At 36.9% G+C, this 18,352-nt stretch overlaps 2 protein-coding genes across 2 annotated transcripts in view; one reads left to right on the top strand and one right to left on the bottom strand.

The window, feature by feature from the left end:
• On the bottom strand, positions 1–12,284 carry CYBRD1 (cytochrome b reductase 1). The gene is made up of 4 exons (XM_021552372.3): positions 11,849–12,284; positions 6,786–6,994; positions 4,101–4,255; positions 1–3,912 (listed from the first exon to the last, which is right to left on the bottom strand). Exons 1-4 carry the CDS (start codon positions 12,033–12,035, stop codon positions 3,612–3,614), a joined length of 852 nt encoding a protein of 283 aa, XP_021408047.1. The 5' UTR covers positions 12,036–12,284; the 3' UTR covers positions 1–3,611.
• The window catches only part of METTL8 (methyltransferase 8, tRNA N3-cytidine), an 81,325-nt gene continuing 72,998 nt past the window's right edge, over positions 10,026–18,352 (top strand). The window contains exon 1 of the mRNA XM_085584450.1: positions 10,026–10,054. The gene's annotated coding sequence lies outside the window, so the exon portion shown is untranslated. The remainder of the gene's footprint in view (positions 10,055–18,352) is intronic.

Below are 18,352 nucleotides of genomic sequence, written 5' to 3'. Positions count from 1 at the left end.
TCACAAGCTCAAAAAATCACTTTTATTAATATATAAAAAAGAATAAGGAAAACAGACATTATAATTAAATATTTGCTCTCATCTACAAATAAGTACTTTGGATAATAAAATAAGTTTCTAGGTTCTTGTGAACAGTTAAAAACAGAGGAAGAAATTTTCTGAAATAAAAGCAAAAGAAAGAAACATCTGAAATAGAAAATATTTGGCAATATCTTAGTCACTCAATAAAATATCCATGTAAACAAGCAATCCATATTTACATTATCATATGCAATATTCTTGGTTATCTGTAGTAAGAAGCACACATGTAATTACATTCAATTTTAGAATCTAATTTGCACCATCATTTCTCAGTTCCTTAATGTTGGAAAAAACAGTCTTCTGCTTCTGTGCATAATACTGTATGACAGCATGTAAATATAGTATTTTTTTTCCCCAGGCATCTTAAGAAGATAGCACTTTCAATGTTAGGTTTTGTAACTTCCTGGTTTTTTATAGGAATCCAAACCTGGAATGTAAGCTCTACAATAATTTTCCTGTAAAAACAACTATGTAGATGATTTCCAAACATGGGGAAAAATACCTATTAAAAAGCTAGAGTTCTACCTTCCATACCTCCATACACATTTTTCATTTCTTATGTTGCTACTGTATTTATGTATTTACTCATAAATACAGGTAAGAAAATTTGCATGAAAGAAAAGTTAATGGAAGGCCACTTTGAGGAGCAGGTTTAGGACTATGACTCTGCGAACACCTGTGCATTTTTATTTAGCATTGAACTAGCCTCATTTTTTTGCAAGAATACTTAGAGGCCTTTTTAATCAATTTAGAGTTAAGTCAGAAGTCTATAGTATGTTTTGTCAGTTTTAAATTGCATACACCAAGGTTGATCAAGGTTTAGGAGCTCACAGCTACTGCATCTCATGGGGACCTTCCAAAGATCAGCAGCCATAATCCCACAGTTCATGAGTTATCACTGATTATAAATTCCCCAAATGGAATATTCCAGTTTCCGCTAAGTTTCTACTATCATGCTTAACCTCTAAGTTGAAAACCAAAATTATGTTCTGGGAGCTCCCCCTCAAAAGGCTTCTAATCCTTGATTTTCAGTTAGTTTTATCTCACAGAATCACAGAATGGTCAGAATTGGAAGGGACCCAGAAGGATCATCGAGTCCAACCCTTAAGCAAATGGCCCATAGGGGTTTGAACCTTGGTGTTACTTGTACCTTGCACTTCATGAGAATAGAGAAGTAAACAAATGCCACCATTCTTTTTTCAAGCAGCATTTTCCTTGAACAATACATGGAATACAATGGAAGCCAGAAGGCATGCTGGTTATTTAACAGCATATAGAACCAACCACCTAAAAGCTGTTCATTTCAATACATTCAACTCAGTGCTGTAACAAAAGAAGTAATAGATTCTGTGTTTCTTCCAGTACACTGTACAGTTACTTTTCTTCCAGAACAATCCCTAGGCAACTGACTACCTTCCATACAAACAGATGCTTTTATTATGTGACCTAGTACTATGCAAGGATTGAGTGAGCTCATTTTCATAGGTGGATGAGACACAGTAACAGGCAAGTACATAACAATTTAAAATGCTGTTGCCTGTGTGAGTGTGGTATAGAAAGCTGCATAGTGTATTACTGCAAGTGAGCTTGTTTATTCACTTCCCCTGTCATGCTTCACTGTTTGATTCATTGCACATAGTGGGACTGGAGGAGTGCTCACACAATAGTTCTGTAGTTTAGGTTAGTGTTCCTTCTGTCATACCTGAATTCCACATTAAAAGCAGGTATTTTCTGCAGTGGAAAAATACACCAGTGTGAGCTTGGTTCCAGTCATCCACAAACCTACAAGTGAAAACAGAACTCTGGTCCTTGAGTACCAAATCGTACAGCAGAAAAGTTTTTAAAATATTTTATTATGCTAGTTTTCTATACTGCAATCACCAAATAATAAAATATGATTACAAATCGAATAACAGGACTTGAGGTACTTCTTTTCAGAGAAAACCCAAAATAACTCATGTCCAAAATAGTTTGTACTAACACACAATGAACTACAAAAATGTTGAAGGGTAAAGTATTAAAATGTTTTTTAAAGCTGGAGTAGATTAAAATGTATGTAGTATTTAAAAAATAGGAAATTATTTGCTGTCTGAAACTATCTATATTCTGACATGAACAGTGGCAAATTTGTATTTGTAGTGGGCTCTGCAGCTTTTACAAGAGATAATAATAGAATGGCTCATTATTTTGGATCTGTGCAATCCAAATAATCTACTATAATTATTCTTCCATAGTAGTGAAAGTATAAATATTGTTTGTATTGTGAAATTAATGAATGAGCATAATACATTAATACTTCAATTACTAGAAAGAGCTGTAAAAGTAAAGTGCCAGTAGGGACTCTTCATTATTTAGAGAAAATTGCCTTATTTAAAATTGTAATTTCAAATTAAGAAGTCACAGAGTTTGTATAGATTGCTTACAGACTAAAGCATGTCTTCACGCCTATGATAATAATGCTTTTGATGTCAGTATGGAGATACTAAAACTGGCTTCCAGTTAATAAGTAGCATTTCATTAAAAGAGCAATGCTCACCTGTGTGTTGGGAATGTATTTCTCACTTGAAGGTATTTTTTGTGAGACTGATAGCAGATTTTTCTGGTTTCTAACCTCCTAATTTCTAGTCTAGTACCATAAATCATTTGAACTGTGCAATCAAATAAAGATACTAAAATGCTGCCTTCTGGGATAAAAAGAAGACTTACTTTAAGTGACACATTTTTCTAAGTGGGTTTCTATAGCTTTTCAAATAAGACAAATTCTGCATTTGGATGTCTGAACATTTCTTAGATTACAGTAATAATTGCACATAATTTAAAGCCAAATATTGTCCATATACAATATATTTGGTAGAATTTGTTGAAAGATACATTCTGATTTAAAAAAAAAAGACCAAAACCCCCCAGAAGTTTCTAAAGGAAATATAACATTTTATGAAGATACTTAACAAACATTTTTTTTTTAATTAAGAATTTTAGAATAAACATTTTTATGAAGCAACTCTGTCAAGTGTGGAATGATCTCAAACCCCATAGAACATAGCAGCTGGTGAGGGAGTTAATCGGCTAGAGAAATCAAACTTTAAAGAAGTGAACATTACCAGAAAATTTGTGTGTGACAAACTAAATTATTCTGTCTGGTATACTTCATGGCTGATTCATAACTTGCAAAAGCACTCAAGAGCAAAATTTAGTCTGAATCTTGTTAAATTTTTCATGACTATAAGAGATATAAGCATTAAATTAAGACGTGATATAGAAGACAGTTTCCAATTATGTGATTTTCCCATTATGTGATGTCATTCATGCTTTTGCTTTTTTAAACAAGGCATGGTCTGGTCATGGAACAATAAAATATGTTTGGGACTTACAGGAATTTAAATCCATATGCAGAAAACTTGAGTGTCTTTCAGCAAGCCATAGTAAAAATGAACCCCCAACCTACTTACATATCAATATAACTACATTAGAAGGACCATCACCAGGGGGAATTTGGAGGTATACTAGTACTTTTATTCTGTGTGTTTTCTTTACATAGTTGATCTTTGTCCTGCTTCATCAAATTTGATGTTTTGTTTTCTGGCTGCTTCAGTATTACTCCTCAGATCAGATTTATCTGCATTACTACTCTTTGTCAGTGTGGATTCTACTTCTGTGCCATCAGGAGTTGCTCCAGTGGGCCTCAGAATTTTAGCATTCTCTGCTGGGGGCCGCTTCCAGTGGGGCCTGCTTGCCATCCACAAAATAAGTGAACCAAATATGACAAGCAAAAGACCAAGACAGTTGACCAAAGTTGCTTCTGGCGGGGATGCACTGTATGCAGGACTTTTCCTTTGAAAGGGGAAAAAGAAAGAAGAGGTCAGAAATGTTGTTTTAAAGACAATCCTGGTCTAAAACCAGGAGTCTCCTGCTAGGCAGATCAAAACAAAACAGTGTCCCATTAGTGGATGCTTATTATTCTGGGCAAATGGAAGTATATTTGCAATTAATAATCTTAATAAACACGTGGAAATACTTACAATGCAAATATAAGCTTTTCTGTGATTCCCATGAGAGCTGTTGCAATCACTGTTGCAAAGATGGTAAGACCCGAATAAACGTGTATTGGCATGAGAGCTACGCGGAGATGAACTGGAGCAAACGGGAGCAGAAAGACAGCGAAACCCAAGAACAGCTATAACCAAAACATTCATAGTTAGGGCTAGATGGAAAACAAGCTGCACTTCTCAAGTAGAATAATCATTAAAATTCCATTCCGAGATGTCTTCAGGTAAAAATTTGAAAATAACTGGCATTTCTATTTTTGAATGTGTTTCCTGTCAAAACCAAAGCAAAATTTCAGATCAGCACTTGGGAAGCAAACATTAATATTTTATAAATCATCCTACATAATATCAGTGTCCAAATTTACTGATAATGCTAAAACTCCAAACCAAACTAAGTACTGGAAACACAAGTTTTCAGTGTCACTAATTCATTAATATAGTAAAGGTGTGAGGAGCCACATTTTTACAGTCTCATCAAGTCCTGTTCTCTGCTCCTGCTCCACATTTGCACATAAAGGAACATCAGAAGATAGCCTAACCTTCTGACTTGAGTGGATTAAATAATTTTATCTTGTTAGAATTTCAGTTAAATTTTAAGTGCCTATCTTTAGAAGGGGCGTGGTCTTTCAATATATTGATCACATGGCATTTACAGAGTGAAGACATGTATGGTGGCACCAAGTTATTCAGGGGACATTAGTCCTCCTATTAGCACTAATTTTGTGATGGAAAGTAACTCATCATGTCCCATGTTGCATCCACAGGCTTGCCCAGTCAGGTTGCATCCCTTCTTTAGTTTGTTTTACTGTTACTCACCCTGCTGCTAAATTAGACACAGTGCATGAATTTGTATTTCATCCTACCTTAACTCAGTCCTTGTTTTATCTTCCCATAATGGATTAGAGAGCCTGATATTTTCTCCCTGGGAAGCTTTTTAGTACACCATAATAAAATAATCTCTTAATCTTATATCTGCTGAACAGCTGGAGTTTTTTAAGTTTTTCAGTGGAAAATAGCTTTTCCATCTCTCAAATTACATTTCCAGAATTTCTTTGGCTTTGTTGTTTTTTATTTTTTTGATCATTCTTTTAAATTTAAACAAATCCATAGTATTTCATATTCGTTTCACTAATGCCATCTTTTTTCCTGTTGTCCAAGCATTGTGAGAAATTTAGAGCTTCATGTCATTTTTGAGTTCTTCTTTCCAGAGATGTAATTTTCCAAGAGACAGTCTCATTTTACATTTTTGCCCTATTCTTAAATTTATGTCAGTGTGCTGCACTGTATTAACCTACATTTGGCTTAATTACAACATAGTTACAACATTGTAGGCAGAGTATTATGTGAGCATACGACTGACATGCCCCTGGTAAGAGCAAAGTGTCTTCTCTGTTAACAAAGATGCTGCTTTATGACTATTTTTTATAGTGTTTAGTTGCTTAACAAATATCAGTCTCTGACTGGAGACTTACATACCAGATTGGAGAAGGAACACCAAGGATCTTCTGATGTTACAGGCAAAGCATTAAGTGCCATTGATCATGTTTATAGTAGCAAAATGAAAAGTAGAACTCAGATTTTAGTCACAATTCTTCATTTAACCATTAATAAAAATAATGACTGTAGTGGCAACACAGACTTCCTTGAAATAGATGCATTATTAGGACAAACTTAATTTTAACATTGTTTTTTCTTATTCATTCATATTCATTCTTATTAATTTGTTCAGCTATAGAGAATATACTCAACAATGCTGCAATATGCTTTCTTTTTTTCTAAATGTTAAAACACTATTTCAGCACTGTTTCTTGTACCCCTTGGCCTGAGCACTGAAGAATAAAGTCCAGAACCCAAATCCCTTAGCTGAGGCTTTTCTGTGCTTGATCATAGATAATTAAATCTTTTTAGTATTTTGGAAAAAAAATATTTGAAGGAACAAAATAAATTTCCATAGTGTAATAACAAAATTCAGAGAGTTCAGAATGTATGTGCAGAAGCATCTGTATGTATTCTGTAAATTTCAGGGCATGCTCTTCTTTGCCAAATGCAAAACGCACTAAGTTAGCTCATTTTACATTACAATAATGCCAATTCTCTGCCAAGATGAGCAGTTAAAAGCATGCCCCACAAACATCTATCAAAGTTCTGCAGATTCAGGAAAACTGGCTACCCAGTAGTAGCTCATTCAGGTGTCAGATCCTTTGCATCTTTACTGCTCCCTGAGGCACTTGTTCTGCTGAGTAACAAAAGTCTTGAGGCCAAGAAGTGACTACTTAAATTTATGATAGCTGAAAAAAAAAAGAAAAGCTATTACTTGAGACTTTTTTAATAAATGCTCTAACTATATTTATGCTGCCAACAAACCAAGTAACTTGCTATAAGTTCAGGAGTTAATAGGGCCTAGAAACAGACTACTGTGTAACTGTATTGTAGGTTAATGGCCATTATACCAGCAAATAAACTAAATAGGTTTAAAAATGCATTTTTCTTCAAAGTCAGTGATCCAGTATTTGTACATTTACATGATAATTTGCCAAATCAGAGTGTAAAATGGCTGTTCCAATAGTTACAACTTACTAGGAAGAGCCTATTGTCCCTGAATTACTAAAAACATTCTTCAAATTGACAACCTGTTTATAAATATAGTTAGATTCTAACCTGGAGAGAATAAAATATAACAGCAGTCAGCCCAATCCAGCTGTGCAGACTGTACATGTTAGGAATGTTCTTGGCATTGTGGAATTCAAACACAGCTACCATAGAAACAATTGCAAGAATCATAGCTATGGTATTTAATCCAGCATGTATGAACTTCATTAGGAGTTTGCTGCACTTCCAGGTCCAAGGCAATCTGTACACAATAATAGCTGAAGAAAGAAAAGAAACAAGATTTCAGGCCTTATAATTTCTTTCAAATGTTAATAATTATGCATAATTCACATAGTTACATTGTAAATTACAGCAAAATCCATCCAACCTTAAGTCTTCTAAAAAGTCTATTAAAAGGCTTTTTCTCATACACTTAGCATAGCATACTCTGAAAATACAACTGAGGCTTAAAGGGATTTCTTCTCTATATAAAAAATCCCACAAACGGAAGTGTTAAAAAAAAAAAAAACAAACAGTAAATAATGTGGTGTCATCTTTTCCTCAGTCATTAAATTTATTTAACAGGGATTTGGCATAGGATTTTGATTTTACTGCTACTAGTCAGACTGATTCTTATACTGAGAAGATCACTTGTTGAGAAAGCATGTAGGATTATTTTCTAGTATTTATTCTCTTTGCAACTTTGGATAATGCTATTCTCTAATTGCATAGATACTTATATGACTGTCTATTACACTGGTATCAATAAGACTACTTTGAATGGGAAAATGTTCTTCAGCATAAGGGAATCATAATCTGACTTAAGAGACAAAAGCATTTAACAAATACAAGTCTTCCACTACTGTTAGATGAATGTAGGGAAGTTTTGCCTATACTTGAATCTATAAATCTAGCAGACAGTGTTTTTTTCAGTCTGAACAAAACAATAATTTCCATTGCTCTAACTCCAGATGGTCCATAAAAATAACTTAACCTAGAGCTGCTTGTTGCTGAGTTTTCTCCAAGATCCCCGCTGCCCCTATCCTACCACAACTGTCTCCTGTCTGTCGTATGACCAAAATGCTTTCCGCAGGGGACACAAATGGGACACAAATGGGCCACATTACATCACTGAAGCTCCAGGTACATCAGGTTACAAACTAGATAGTAATTCTGGATGTGTGACAGCACATAAGTATATTCAGCCAACAGTGGACAAATATTTATGAGGATAACTGGTAATTTGACCAATAAAGACTAATTAATGCCCCCATCTATAATGTCTTGCCTGAGCAAAGTCTGAGCTCCACTCAGTGATTCATGACATCCTAATTTAAGGCTTCTGAAATTACAGTGAAAATGTTATATATAATTAGCTATAATAAAACAAAGAAATAATAATTTATGTAGGTTTTTAAAAAAAATCTTGTTCCAAACATTAAGAAATAGAAAAGTATTACCTAAGTGATTCTCATGTGCCCCACTCATTCATTACTTCTCCATACCCTTGCATTTTAGGCAAAAAGCATAGATTATGGAAAATAAATAGAATATTATTTCTATTATGTTCTGATGAATAGTAGTAATAAATGACAAATTCTTTTCAAGTTCTGTTCACACTTTTTTTTTAACTTGGATGCATTTCAATAAATACAGGACTACATGAAATAATTCACAAAGAAAACAGTTTACAAGTCAAATTTCCATGCTACAATCAGATTTTAAATCAATGTATGCTTTTACATACTGTGTGAAAATATAATACTGGAATGAAAGAATTCCTTAGAACATTTAAATATATACAGCACTTAGGTGGTTGTTGGCTTTCTACTTGAAAATGCAACAGTGCTAAATCCTACAAAATCAAGAAGACAGAAACCTTGTTTATAAGATGATTTGACTGTCTTAAAGCAATCTATTACAGAAATTATTCTGCACACCAAGCTTATCACCTCCAACAGTTCCCCAAAGTGACATTACATGATAATGTTAGAATCCTAGAATGGCTAAAGTTGGAAAATACCTCTCAGATAATTGAGTTTGACCATTAACGTATCACTGCTACATCTACACTAAACCATGTCCTGAGCACCACACTGATGTTTTTTGAACACTTCCAGGGACAGTGATTCATTCCATCACTTTTCTGGGCAGTCATTTCAATACCTGACCACCATTTCAGTGAAGAAAGTTTTGCAAGTGTCCAATCTTTACCTTATCTGGTGCAACTGGAGGCCATTTCCTCTTGTTCTGTCACTTGTTACTTGGGAGATGAGATCAATCACTTGCACCCTCCTTTCAGAGAACAGTAAGGTCCCCCTGAGCTTCCTTTTCCGCAGGCTAAAATCCCCCAGCTCCCGCAGCTGCTTCCCTTCAGACTTACGCTCCAGACCCTTCACCAGCTTCATGGCCCTTCTCTGGACCTGTTCCAGCACCTCAGTGTCCATCTTGTTCTTAAGGGCCAAGAACTGGACACAAGATTTGAGGTGTGCCTCACCAGTACTGGGCACAGGAGGAACAATCACTGCCCTGGTTCTGCTGGCCACACTATTTCTGATATAGGCCAAGATTCTTTTGGCGTTCTTGGCCACCTGGGCACACACTGGCTCATGTTCAGCCAGCTGGCAATAATACCCTGCATTAGACTATTATTAATCAACTTAGTACTAATGATAATGACTTCTAATTTTGTAAAGAAATGTGTCAAAAGGCCCCAAAATGAGTTTCAACATCCCATGAGGATATTCCAAATAAATCCTTCTATGTCCCATAGTATTGTCAATAATTTATTCATGGTGCAGCACAGTACTGGACTCTGTATGAAGAAAACTTAATGAGCATAAGTCCTTGTCTCAGTTTTTAGTCTTTGATCTCAGAGGATCAAGTCTGGGCTAAAATTTTTATATAATATTTTTTTGTTGTCATCTAGCTGATTTAACTTCCAAAAGCATTATCAGACTCCCAGTCACTTGTCCACATAGTCTCAGATCTCTGGGCCTTGAATTTTCTAAGTTCTTTCCCATAAATATTACAGTAGAAAATGAAGTAATAACCGACTAATGGTTTGGCTAGTTGTTAACATTCATTACCATGTTACATGCCACAGCCCAGGCCATATGCATGATTTTACATTTTGGTTTAATTATCTTTCTGGGAGGGCTTTGTGTGAACTTACACATTGCAATTTCAGCAGATTTGTTAATCACTGTGAAAAGACACAGTTTTATTGCCCCATCACCACTTCTGTCTGCTTCTCCCTGCCTTTCTCATAATTGGTGCTTTTCTAATCTGCAGGAGGAGAGGGGAACAAAGGGGAAAGAAGGAAGATTCACCTTTCAGTGAGTACAAGCTCTTAAAAACTTACTCAGATGTGATGTGTAATTTCATGTCAAAATTAAAAGAGCCTAGGTTAAAAGCACACACACAATTAGAATGTTTGGTAATGACATGGTAAAGCAGCCTCATGAAGAGCTTTCTCAACGCAGAACTTCTCTAGTACTTTTAAGAAAGTAGGTGCCAGCCTAGGCACCCTGGACTGAGCTTTTTGACTCAGACCTTACTCCTGTTTTGAACTATGATTTACAAACACATTACACATGGCAGAGTCATCTTGCAATATTTTTACATGGCATGGGACGTCTGTCCTTTTACAAATGTGCAGGGCAAAATCGTAGAGTTGTTGACCAACAATAAAACATTTCCATCCTTTGTATAGACAAATAAACTCAAGAAACAATTAGTTTAGTTACTATTTTAATTTCTCTACTCAAATTTTACCAACTTTTTTTAGCTACACCTTCCTACTTTCAATTACTTAAAGTCTTATCTTTCTTGTATGTGCCCAAAGGTATCTGATTTCCCACTCTCATACAAATTGCTTTGAATTCAGTGGCAGACTTCCATCAGCCAAATTAGAATAAGATTCACAGTGGTATCTGTTGATATTTCATCTGATTTACTACAATACCCCTTCAGTCTCCAACTTTGCTTTTCCTATTATGTAATAGGACTTCCTCCCTAAATTATGCTGTATTATTAGTGAATTCCTTGTATGTGTGTGGTTTCTTAGATATGGTAAATGTCCATTTACTTTACATATATCCTTACCTATACGGAGCTTGGGGCATCCCCCTTTCTCTGTGACACAGGGAAAAAACTGAGTTTCAGAGGAAAAAAACCAGAAATACATAGGAAAAAGCTGCAGAAAGCCTCTCCCTATTTTCTTCAAAAGTTGTATGCTTATATATATAAAAAAATAGGTTGAGCACATTAAGTAGATAGATCTTAGTGAAGTCAACAGGTGGTTTCCATTGCTTATTTATAGCCTGAAATTACACTTCCTGTTGAGCAATATTATGTAAAACAACTTCAAAATGTGGTTATTGCTCAATACTGGTTTGCAGCTTGAAGCCACAAGAAGGCCTTTGGCATCTTCCAGCCTTTTGACTGTCTGGAAGTAATGGAAAAATGTTAGTCCACAACTGAACTCTATGAAATCCAAAGTTCATACACTCTTAGAGAAAAAAAAAAAAAAAAAAAAAGGAAAAAGAGAAGAAGCAACCCTGTATCTTAATGATTATATGTTATTTAAGCAACAGAATAAACTATTAATTTAAGATATACTAAACAATTTATCCTAAGTCTAGCCTGAAGAACTGCATTTTAATAGTGCTTGTGATGCTACATTTTCTCTGGCAAAAACCCTGCTCCTGAATCAAGCTTCTGTGGTACTGAACTTTTCTTTCTCTTCCTGGGACATGGAAGAGGGCCAAAAGAGAAACTTTCCTAGGGCAGCATTTCTCGCATTTCGATTTTCAACTTTCATAAATTGCAGCTCCCTAGGAAAAACACACCTCGCAGGCATTACTCAAAGTGCACGGGCCAGGATAAACAAGTGCTCGCAGAAAAAAACCCCAAAGCAACCCAAACCCCGTATGTAGCAATTTTGGCTTATTACAAGGGCCTCTTTGTCCCTTCCCGGGAGTGCCGGCTTCCCCAAGCGGCGGACCGAGTGCTGCTCCCGCTGTGAGCCGCTACCGGCCGCGGGCCGCCCCGGAGCCTCCCGCGCCACCGCGGCCCCGGGCGGGCCCGGCTCCCCCGCAGCTCCGCGCCCGCCCGGGCCCCCGACGCACCGATGCCCTGGATGAAGACGAAGCCCGTGATCATGAGGACGGGGTGCCAGTTGAATTCCCCCAGGCTGCCGTCCCAGCTCAGCCCCTCGCGGTAGTGGAAGACCCAGACCAGGGAGAGGATGACCGACACGAAGCCGACCAGCAGCGCAGAGGCCAGCAGCGCCAAGAATCGCCCGTAGTCCTCCATCTTCCGAGCCCCGTGCGCGGCAGCGAGCGCCGCGAAGGACGCGCGGGCCGGGGGCCGGGCGGGGTCGGGACGGGACGGGACGGGACGGACGCAGCAGGGGCGGGAGCAGGGCGGCACTCCGCGATCCTCCGCGCCCCTCCACCCTGCTCTCTCCGAGCGTCCCGTCGCATTCAGAACTCCGCCTTAGGAAATAATTTTCTGTCAGCCGTCCCCTGCCGTGGTGGCAGCCCCACTGCGCTCCCCCCAGCAGCCAAGGAAGGGAGCGGGTGGTCACGGGCTTTGTGCCGAGAAGCTGTTGTGCAGGTCGGAATGTTTACAGACCCACCAGAAAGATAAGCCACCATAGTCATAAGCACTTAGAGATAAAGCAGGAGTGCTGTTATGAAGAAGAGACAGCACACGCAGAAAATGCAGAGGAGGAGAAGCGCAGTTACAGACACTCATGTACTTACCTGGAGCACAGTCTTGCCATCATGATCGCCCCCTTCTCACTGGATTTATTGAGTGCTCCAAATATAATACAGATACCAGTTTCATATGTGGAGTCTGGCCTAAGTATGCAGGAGGATGTGGACGTTGTTCTGTTGAATAGCACAATTATATCAAATATCCACTAGCAAAGAAAGGGAATGCATAAAACTTAGACAATTCCAATAGGTATGGAAAGGCCCATTGCAGGGAAGTTAGAGAGGAAAACAGAAGGAAAAAAAACAGAATTGCAAAAGAGACAGTAGACCTGCCAAAAATATAACATGATAGATTAGACCAGTTTGGTCAAATCATGTAGTCAGCAGTTACTTTTTGTTTTGGTGTAGAATATTCAGCTGGCTCTGAAGCCTGTCAAATGTGGTAGGAGGATATGCCCAAACATATATTCAGCACTAATTTTCTGGTATTTCATTAGCTTACTTTTAAAATATATATAGTGTTGAACTACATATGAATTGGAAGCTTGTTAATTGATTGAGAGGAAAAAAAATACTGTCTACTCTGGCTAGAATTTGATCTCTCTGGTATCTCATACTCAAAGTGAAGCCTAGAAAATGAAAGGAAATGGTTTTATGAAACTTAAGATAGTGTCAGTGGAATACTGCCAATTCAAACACCATATGTCCTAAAGTGTTGGAAATATCTACATAGAGACATGAAGACCAAGCCAGATTGGAGGGTGGTGCAAATATATTTCTTCATTATTGTCTTTAATCTCCTAAAAATACATACCAATGTTTTAAAGAAAGGCTTGACTTGGGCAGCACTTGTATAAACATATTTAGCTTTAGTTTGCATGGATTTGGTGTGACCTGCCCTCAGGATTTAACTGGTTGCTCATTCTACTCACAATGGCAAGTAGAACATTTGTATTGTTAAATTTCGCAAGTCACAGCATCTAAGAGAAGATCCAAGCCCTAAATTTTCTGATGAATGTACTAATGCATAATCCTGCCAGGGTGCCAGATTGCCATTAGTTTATGAGGCACACAGGTCATCTTAGTACTGTGGTCAGAAAAATTTTACTTTTGTCTCTAGAAAGCATAAAAACTGGCATAAATGTTTATTTTTATTTGCCTTCTGTGAACCTGGATCTCCCAATTGCAAAATGTTTCCAGTTCCCACTGATTTCAACAAGCTTTGATTACACCCAGTATCCCAACAGTCCCATTTAGGAATTTTCTACTCAAGTGGATTTTACTTAAGCTAAAACTGTATCTCTCAGAAGACTTTTGTGAATTCCTATAGCTCAAACTGGTTTACCCTGTTAAAGCTGCAAATAGCAAGAGCAGACACAAAATTCTATTGAACTGAATATGAAGCCTAGTTTTACCAAGTGATGATGAACAAATTTTTTTTAATATAATTGAAGAAATTCTAAAGCTTAGAGATTGTTAAATAAGCCAAACTAGAACAAAGTGCAAAATAATTTGTTAGACAAAGTGAAATGTTCTTTATGGAACATATGTAATGCAGAAAAAAATTCAGGCAGCACCATTAGTAACTCTGATTTTATTTCTCCACATTTCCTGTTCTTCCACCTCTTGCCACCTGGTGCAAATATTCGATTGGTGCAGAATCAGAAACAATCCTTAGCACAGCTACGATGTCTGAGTGGATTTCATGTTTACTTGGCAGTGGGAACTCAACACGATACAGTTGACTGCTGAGGGCTGAATGACGTACTTGATAATCTGGAAAATAAACCCCACTGGCATAAAAATGAAACTACCCTGTATAGGGCTTTCAAGTCTCCTTGCAAGGATGCAAGAAGATCAATGAACACCTGGTTTTGTTAATCTTTACTGTGGATAGGTTCTACAGCAGTTCATAATTCTCTCCTCTTTTCCAGAGCTTCCTAGAGACACTGATATTTTTCCAATCTGTCAGCATGTATTTCCTCTTAGCAGTTCTGCTGGGACATGATCTAACATGCATTTCTTTCTTTGAGTTGCTGCATTGTCAGATGTAGGTTAACTGTGACTTCAGACTTCTGTCTACTTTGAAGTTCTTCTTCAGGAAGAACTTCAAAGTAGAAAGACAAAATAAGACCTATGAAACAAAGATTCACAGATATTTTTAAGAGGTATCAATGGATTCCTGCCAGTATTACATATAAGGTACTTGGCAACTGCTGTCATCATTGCTATACCATTCATACATTTTGAGAGCAGCAGCCTAAACATACGTGTACATAAATGCCTATCTAAGCAACACGCCATGTCACCATAAGCCATTATTTTGTGCTTCTGATGTAAATTTTTAATACAGGAAAAGTTTCTAGTTTCAAGTAACCAATAACTGACTTGTCAGAGCTGTACTTAGAATAAGATTAGAGTATATTTTACCAGCTACACCTTTATCTCTTTTTCCATGCTGGATAAGTTATTGATTTCTCGAGGTCGGGAATTAAGGTGGTATTTCATGTTCGGACTCAGGTGTTTATTATTTCTTATCTATGTTACAGTCTCACTACCGTGAGTTTGGCAGCTTTTTCATTAGCAAGGTACAAAATGGCTAACTAACTCTTGTTACAAGGTCTTTAGAAACTAAACTATCCAATTAAGAAAGGACGCCTAGATTTTTTTCCCTTTTAACCCAGTAACTGATGTCCTGAAGTCCACAATGTGGATTTTTCTGTCCAGTCACAAAACATCACCAATATCCATGAAGAAGAAAAAGGTAAAGAAGAACAACCTGCCTCCGCCCTAAAACCTCCATCTTGCTTCATATTTATTTATATATTCTAAAATCCCTAACTCATAAGTTTTCCATCCTGTGATATTACAGACTTCTAACCAGCCCATAATCCCAGTGCTATTAATCAATTTTAAAAGCTTGTTCCACGACCTCTGGTTAAATGCAGTGTTCTCTTATGGTTTTGTGCCTTTAAGCACAGAACATTTAAAATTCTCAGCATACAGGATTCCAACAATAAGTCATTTAAGATCTAAGCCTTAGACCTGGATATTCCAGATAAGTTACAGTATCCCTTAAAGCATTTGAATGAGTTTTTCAGAAACCTGGTGGCTGTTCATTTTGTAAACAAACAAAAGTGCTGAGATTGTCTAGTCAGTTTTGTTCTGGCACGTAATTTAACTGACTGTTATGGAAACTTTAGAAATACCTGTGCAGAAGTTATCTTACCAGGAGTGATTAAGACCAAGGAATTAAAGTAATTAGTGTTTGAATGGCACAAACAAACCAGAATGATCCTTTTACTCTTTTTGGTACTTTGTTCTGTGCCTAAGCAACAGAACCATTTGACTTTTGCTATTGAGAACATCACTAATTTGTCTTTGCAAATTGCAAATTGTGACTATGGAGGAAGATTGTTGCAAATGATTTTTAGTTATTCTCCATCCTAGAAGGAGCTTTTGGTGAGATAAAATAAGGCACATAGTGCACCTTTTGTCCAGAATGTTATATTGGTCATAGGCCAGTCGTTACCTTTGCAATGAAACTCTTTCAATCTATAAACATTTTGCTTCTGAGAGTTGTAGGATGTTTTTCTAATAATTATTTTGTAGAAACTTTTTGAAGTTGTGGAACTGTGGGGTGATAGTTGGAATTGTCTAAGCAAGATTATAAAGTTTTACTGCTTTCAGTTTTTATTTGGCTTGTGCTTTCTTATTTTCTTCCCTACCACTCACCACTCTTGCCATATACTCAAATGACAAGGCAGGATATGCACTCTTTTTATGCTCAAAGCAAATCTTATGAAGAGAAGTCACTCTTTCATATCTCTTAAGTTTATAGGCTGGGGAGTTCCACCTGGGTTTGTAAACAGCTATATTTATCAAATACAAATAAATGGGATAGCATTTTTGGGATCCCATTTTTGCTCTCTGTCCTCTTGCCAGTCATTGAGACTCATGGTGAAGTGGAAAATAAAAAGTGGATTCTGTTGAAGTAGATGCTGGAAGTATGCTGCTTTGGTCCACAAAACAAAATGTTCCTAAGACAGCCATAAAATTAAGCCAGTTTTCAGGCAGTACAAAAAAAAATAGGCAGTGGCATTACAAAGGGCTAAACTAGGAAGAGCATGGTGTCAGCATTCAGGAGTTTCCTAGATTTCCACTGTTCCAGAGCATGAAAATGTGTGCAACCATGCTGCAAATTCCATGCTAGAAGCAGGCAACATCCAAAGCTGAGACTAACTGCAGATACGCAATAGGGAAAATTGCCAGTGTATGAGTCCAACTATGGAACATCCAAGTAAAAATGTTAACAGAATAATTTTCCTGTCTTCTGGCAAGCAGCTGTTACTGGAGACTGTCTGGAGAGCCTGCAAGCCTATCATGTGGAATGGATTGCTGCTCCTGCAGCATCTCAAGTAAGCCAGAGTTCTTGAGTCACTTTGTGGAGTAATTCCAGTGAATTTTAGCTTTCCTTCCCATGTTTCCTTTTTTCTTTCTGAGAAGAATGTGCCCTTACTCCTCCCTAAAAATATCATGTTCTAACAACACTATTCCTTCTCCACTCAGGCAGGAATAAGGCATTTGTACTCCCAGTTTACTAAATGAGTTACTAGGCTATACCAAGCAGTTCTTACTAATCACATTATTGTAACTCTTCACTCTGCTAGGATACCTAGTTCCTTTTGTAAAAAAAAAACAACACCCCCCAAAAAAGCAATCAATTTTTGCAGGCGTTAATCTTTTATTAGCCAAAGCAAGCACTTTGACTACTTTATTAGATGTGTAAATATTTGAATGCACTGACATAAAATTATTTTCTATATTCTTTCTAATTCTTTCTATATTCTGTAAGAACATAATAACCTGAAGATTTTGGTCATCAGTTTGTAATTTCAATAAAGCAGAAATAAATACTATAGTTGTAGAAATGCCAAGTTTATCAAACAGAGAGCTTCAAGTGGTCCTTTCTGAATTGTTGATACAATTCAGTCATTATTGGTGAGGCATTGCTACAGACATATCAGATAAAGTCCAGAAAAAAAAAGCTCTTTAACAGTTTTGCAGCGTAGTAATACCTGTCAGTTAGAAAAGAACTCAGCTGCTGTTCTATATATTCTTTTCTGGTTGTCTGTTTTTGCACTTACCATTTAGGATTTGATCATTCTAGCAACAGCAGAAAGTTTGTTTCTAACAACCTCTGGTGAAATCCAACATGAATTCACCTTTTTAATTACTAGACCAACATTTTGCTTTTTGTAGGCAGAGTGCACAGAGATCCTGCTTTAAGCAGCAAACAGCAGTTCCTCACAACTATTCTTTCAGAAAGCACTTGGATTACATGCCACTCTACACAGGTGTCCTTTCTAGCAGGTATTCCTTTAAACAATCTTTATTATAGCTGGGAACAAAATTAATTTATTAGCTGTTCCCTCTTGTGGGATAACTGTTACAGTTCCATAAGGAAAAAAAAAATCTTGCTGTTGAGTTTTTGGCAATCTTCAGTTACTGTTAAGTAATATGAAAAGTATTTTTCTTAATAATAAGAGATGAAAAAAAAAACAAACAACAAAATGAGAATGAGCAAGAAACTGTGCTGTTAAAGTAATTGGACATATCCAGAAAAAGAAAAAAAAAAAAAAAAAAAAAAAAGGAAGAAAGAAACATTTTTCCACACTGAAAATGCAGGAAGTTTGGGTGAAGTTACTGAATTGTGAATGTTGGCAAAGGTTGCCAAGATCCCTTCAACTCTATGTGTGAAATACACATTTGAGTCTTTCCTCACATTAAGAGTTCACTTGCATATTTATATCTCTCTGCATATGTATTATAATGTTTTTCCCTTGGTCATCTAGTGCTAGTGAAAATAATGGCAGCATAGGCCATAAGCCTTTCAGATTTAATCTGTTA

The sequence above is a fragment of the Lonchura striata genome, chromosome 7 (genome assembly GCF_050655825.1).
Source record: "Lonchura striata isolate lonStrDom1 chromosome 7, ASM5065582v1, whole genome shotgun sequence".
NCBI classification, from domain to species: Eukaryota; Metazoa; Chordata; class Aves; order Passeriformes; family Estrildidae; genus Lonchura; species Lonchura striata.
This window is presented reverse-complemented; position numbering and strand designations above follow the sequence as displayed.

Excerpts from the sequence above, each read along its gene's own strand:
- CYBRD1 (XM_021552372.3), bottom strand. The coding sequence starts at position 12,035 with ATGGAGGACTACGGGCGATTCTTGGCGCTGCTGGCCTCTGCGCTGCTG. Across the intron at positions 6,995-11,848 it reads CGTCTTCATCCAGGGCATCG|CTATTATTGTGTACAGATTG; the intron begins GTGCGTCGGGGG and ends TTCTTTCTTCAG. Across the intron at positions 4,256-6,785 it reads TTATATTTTATTCTCTCCAG|CTGTTCTTGGGTTTCGCTGT; the intron begins GTTAGAATCTAA and ends TTTTGGTTATAG.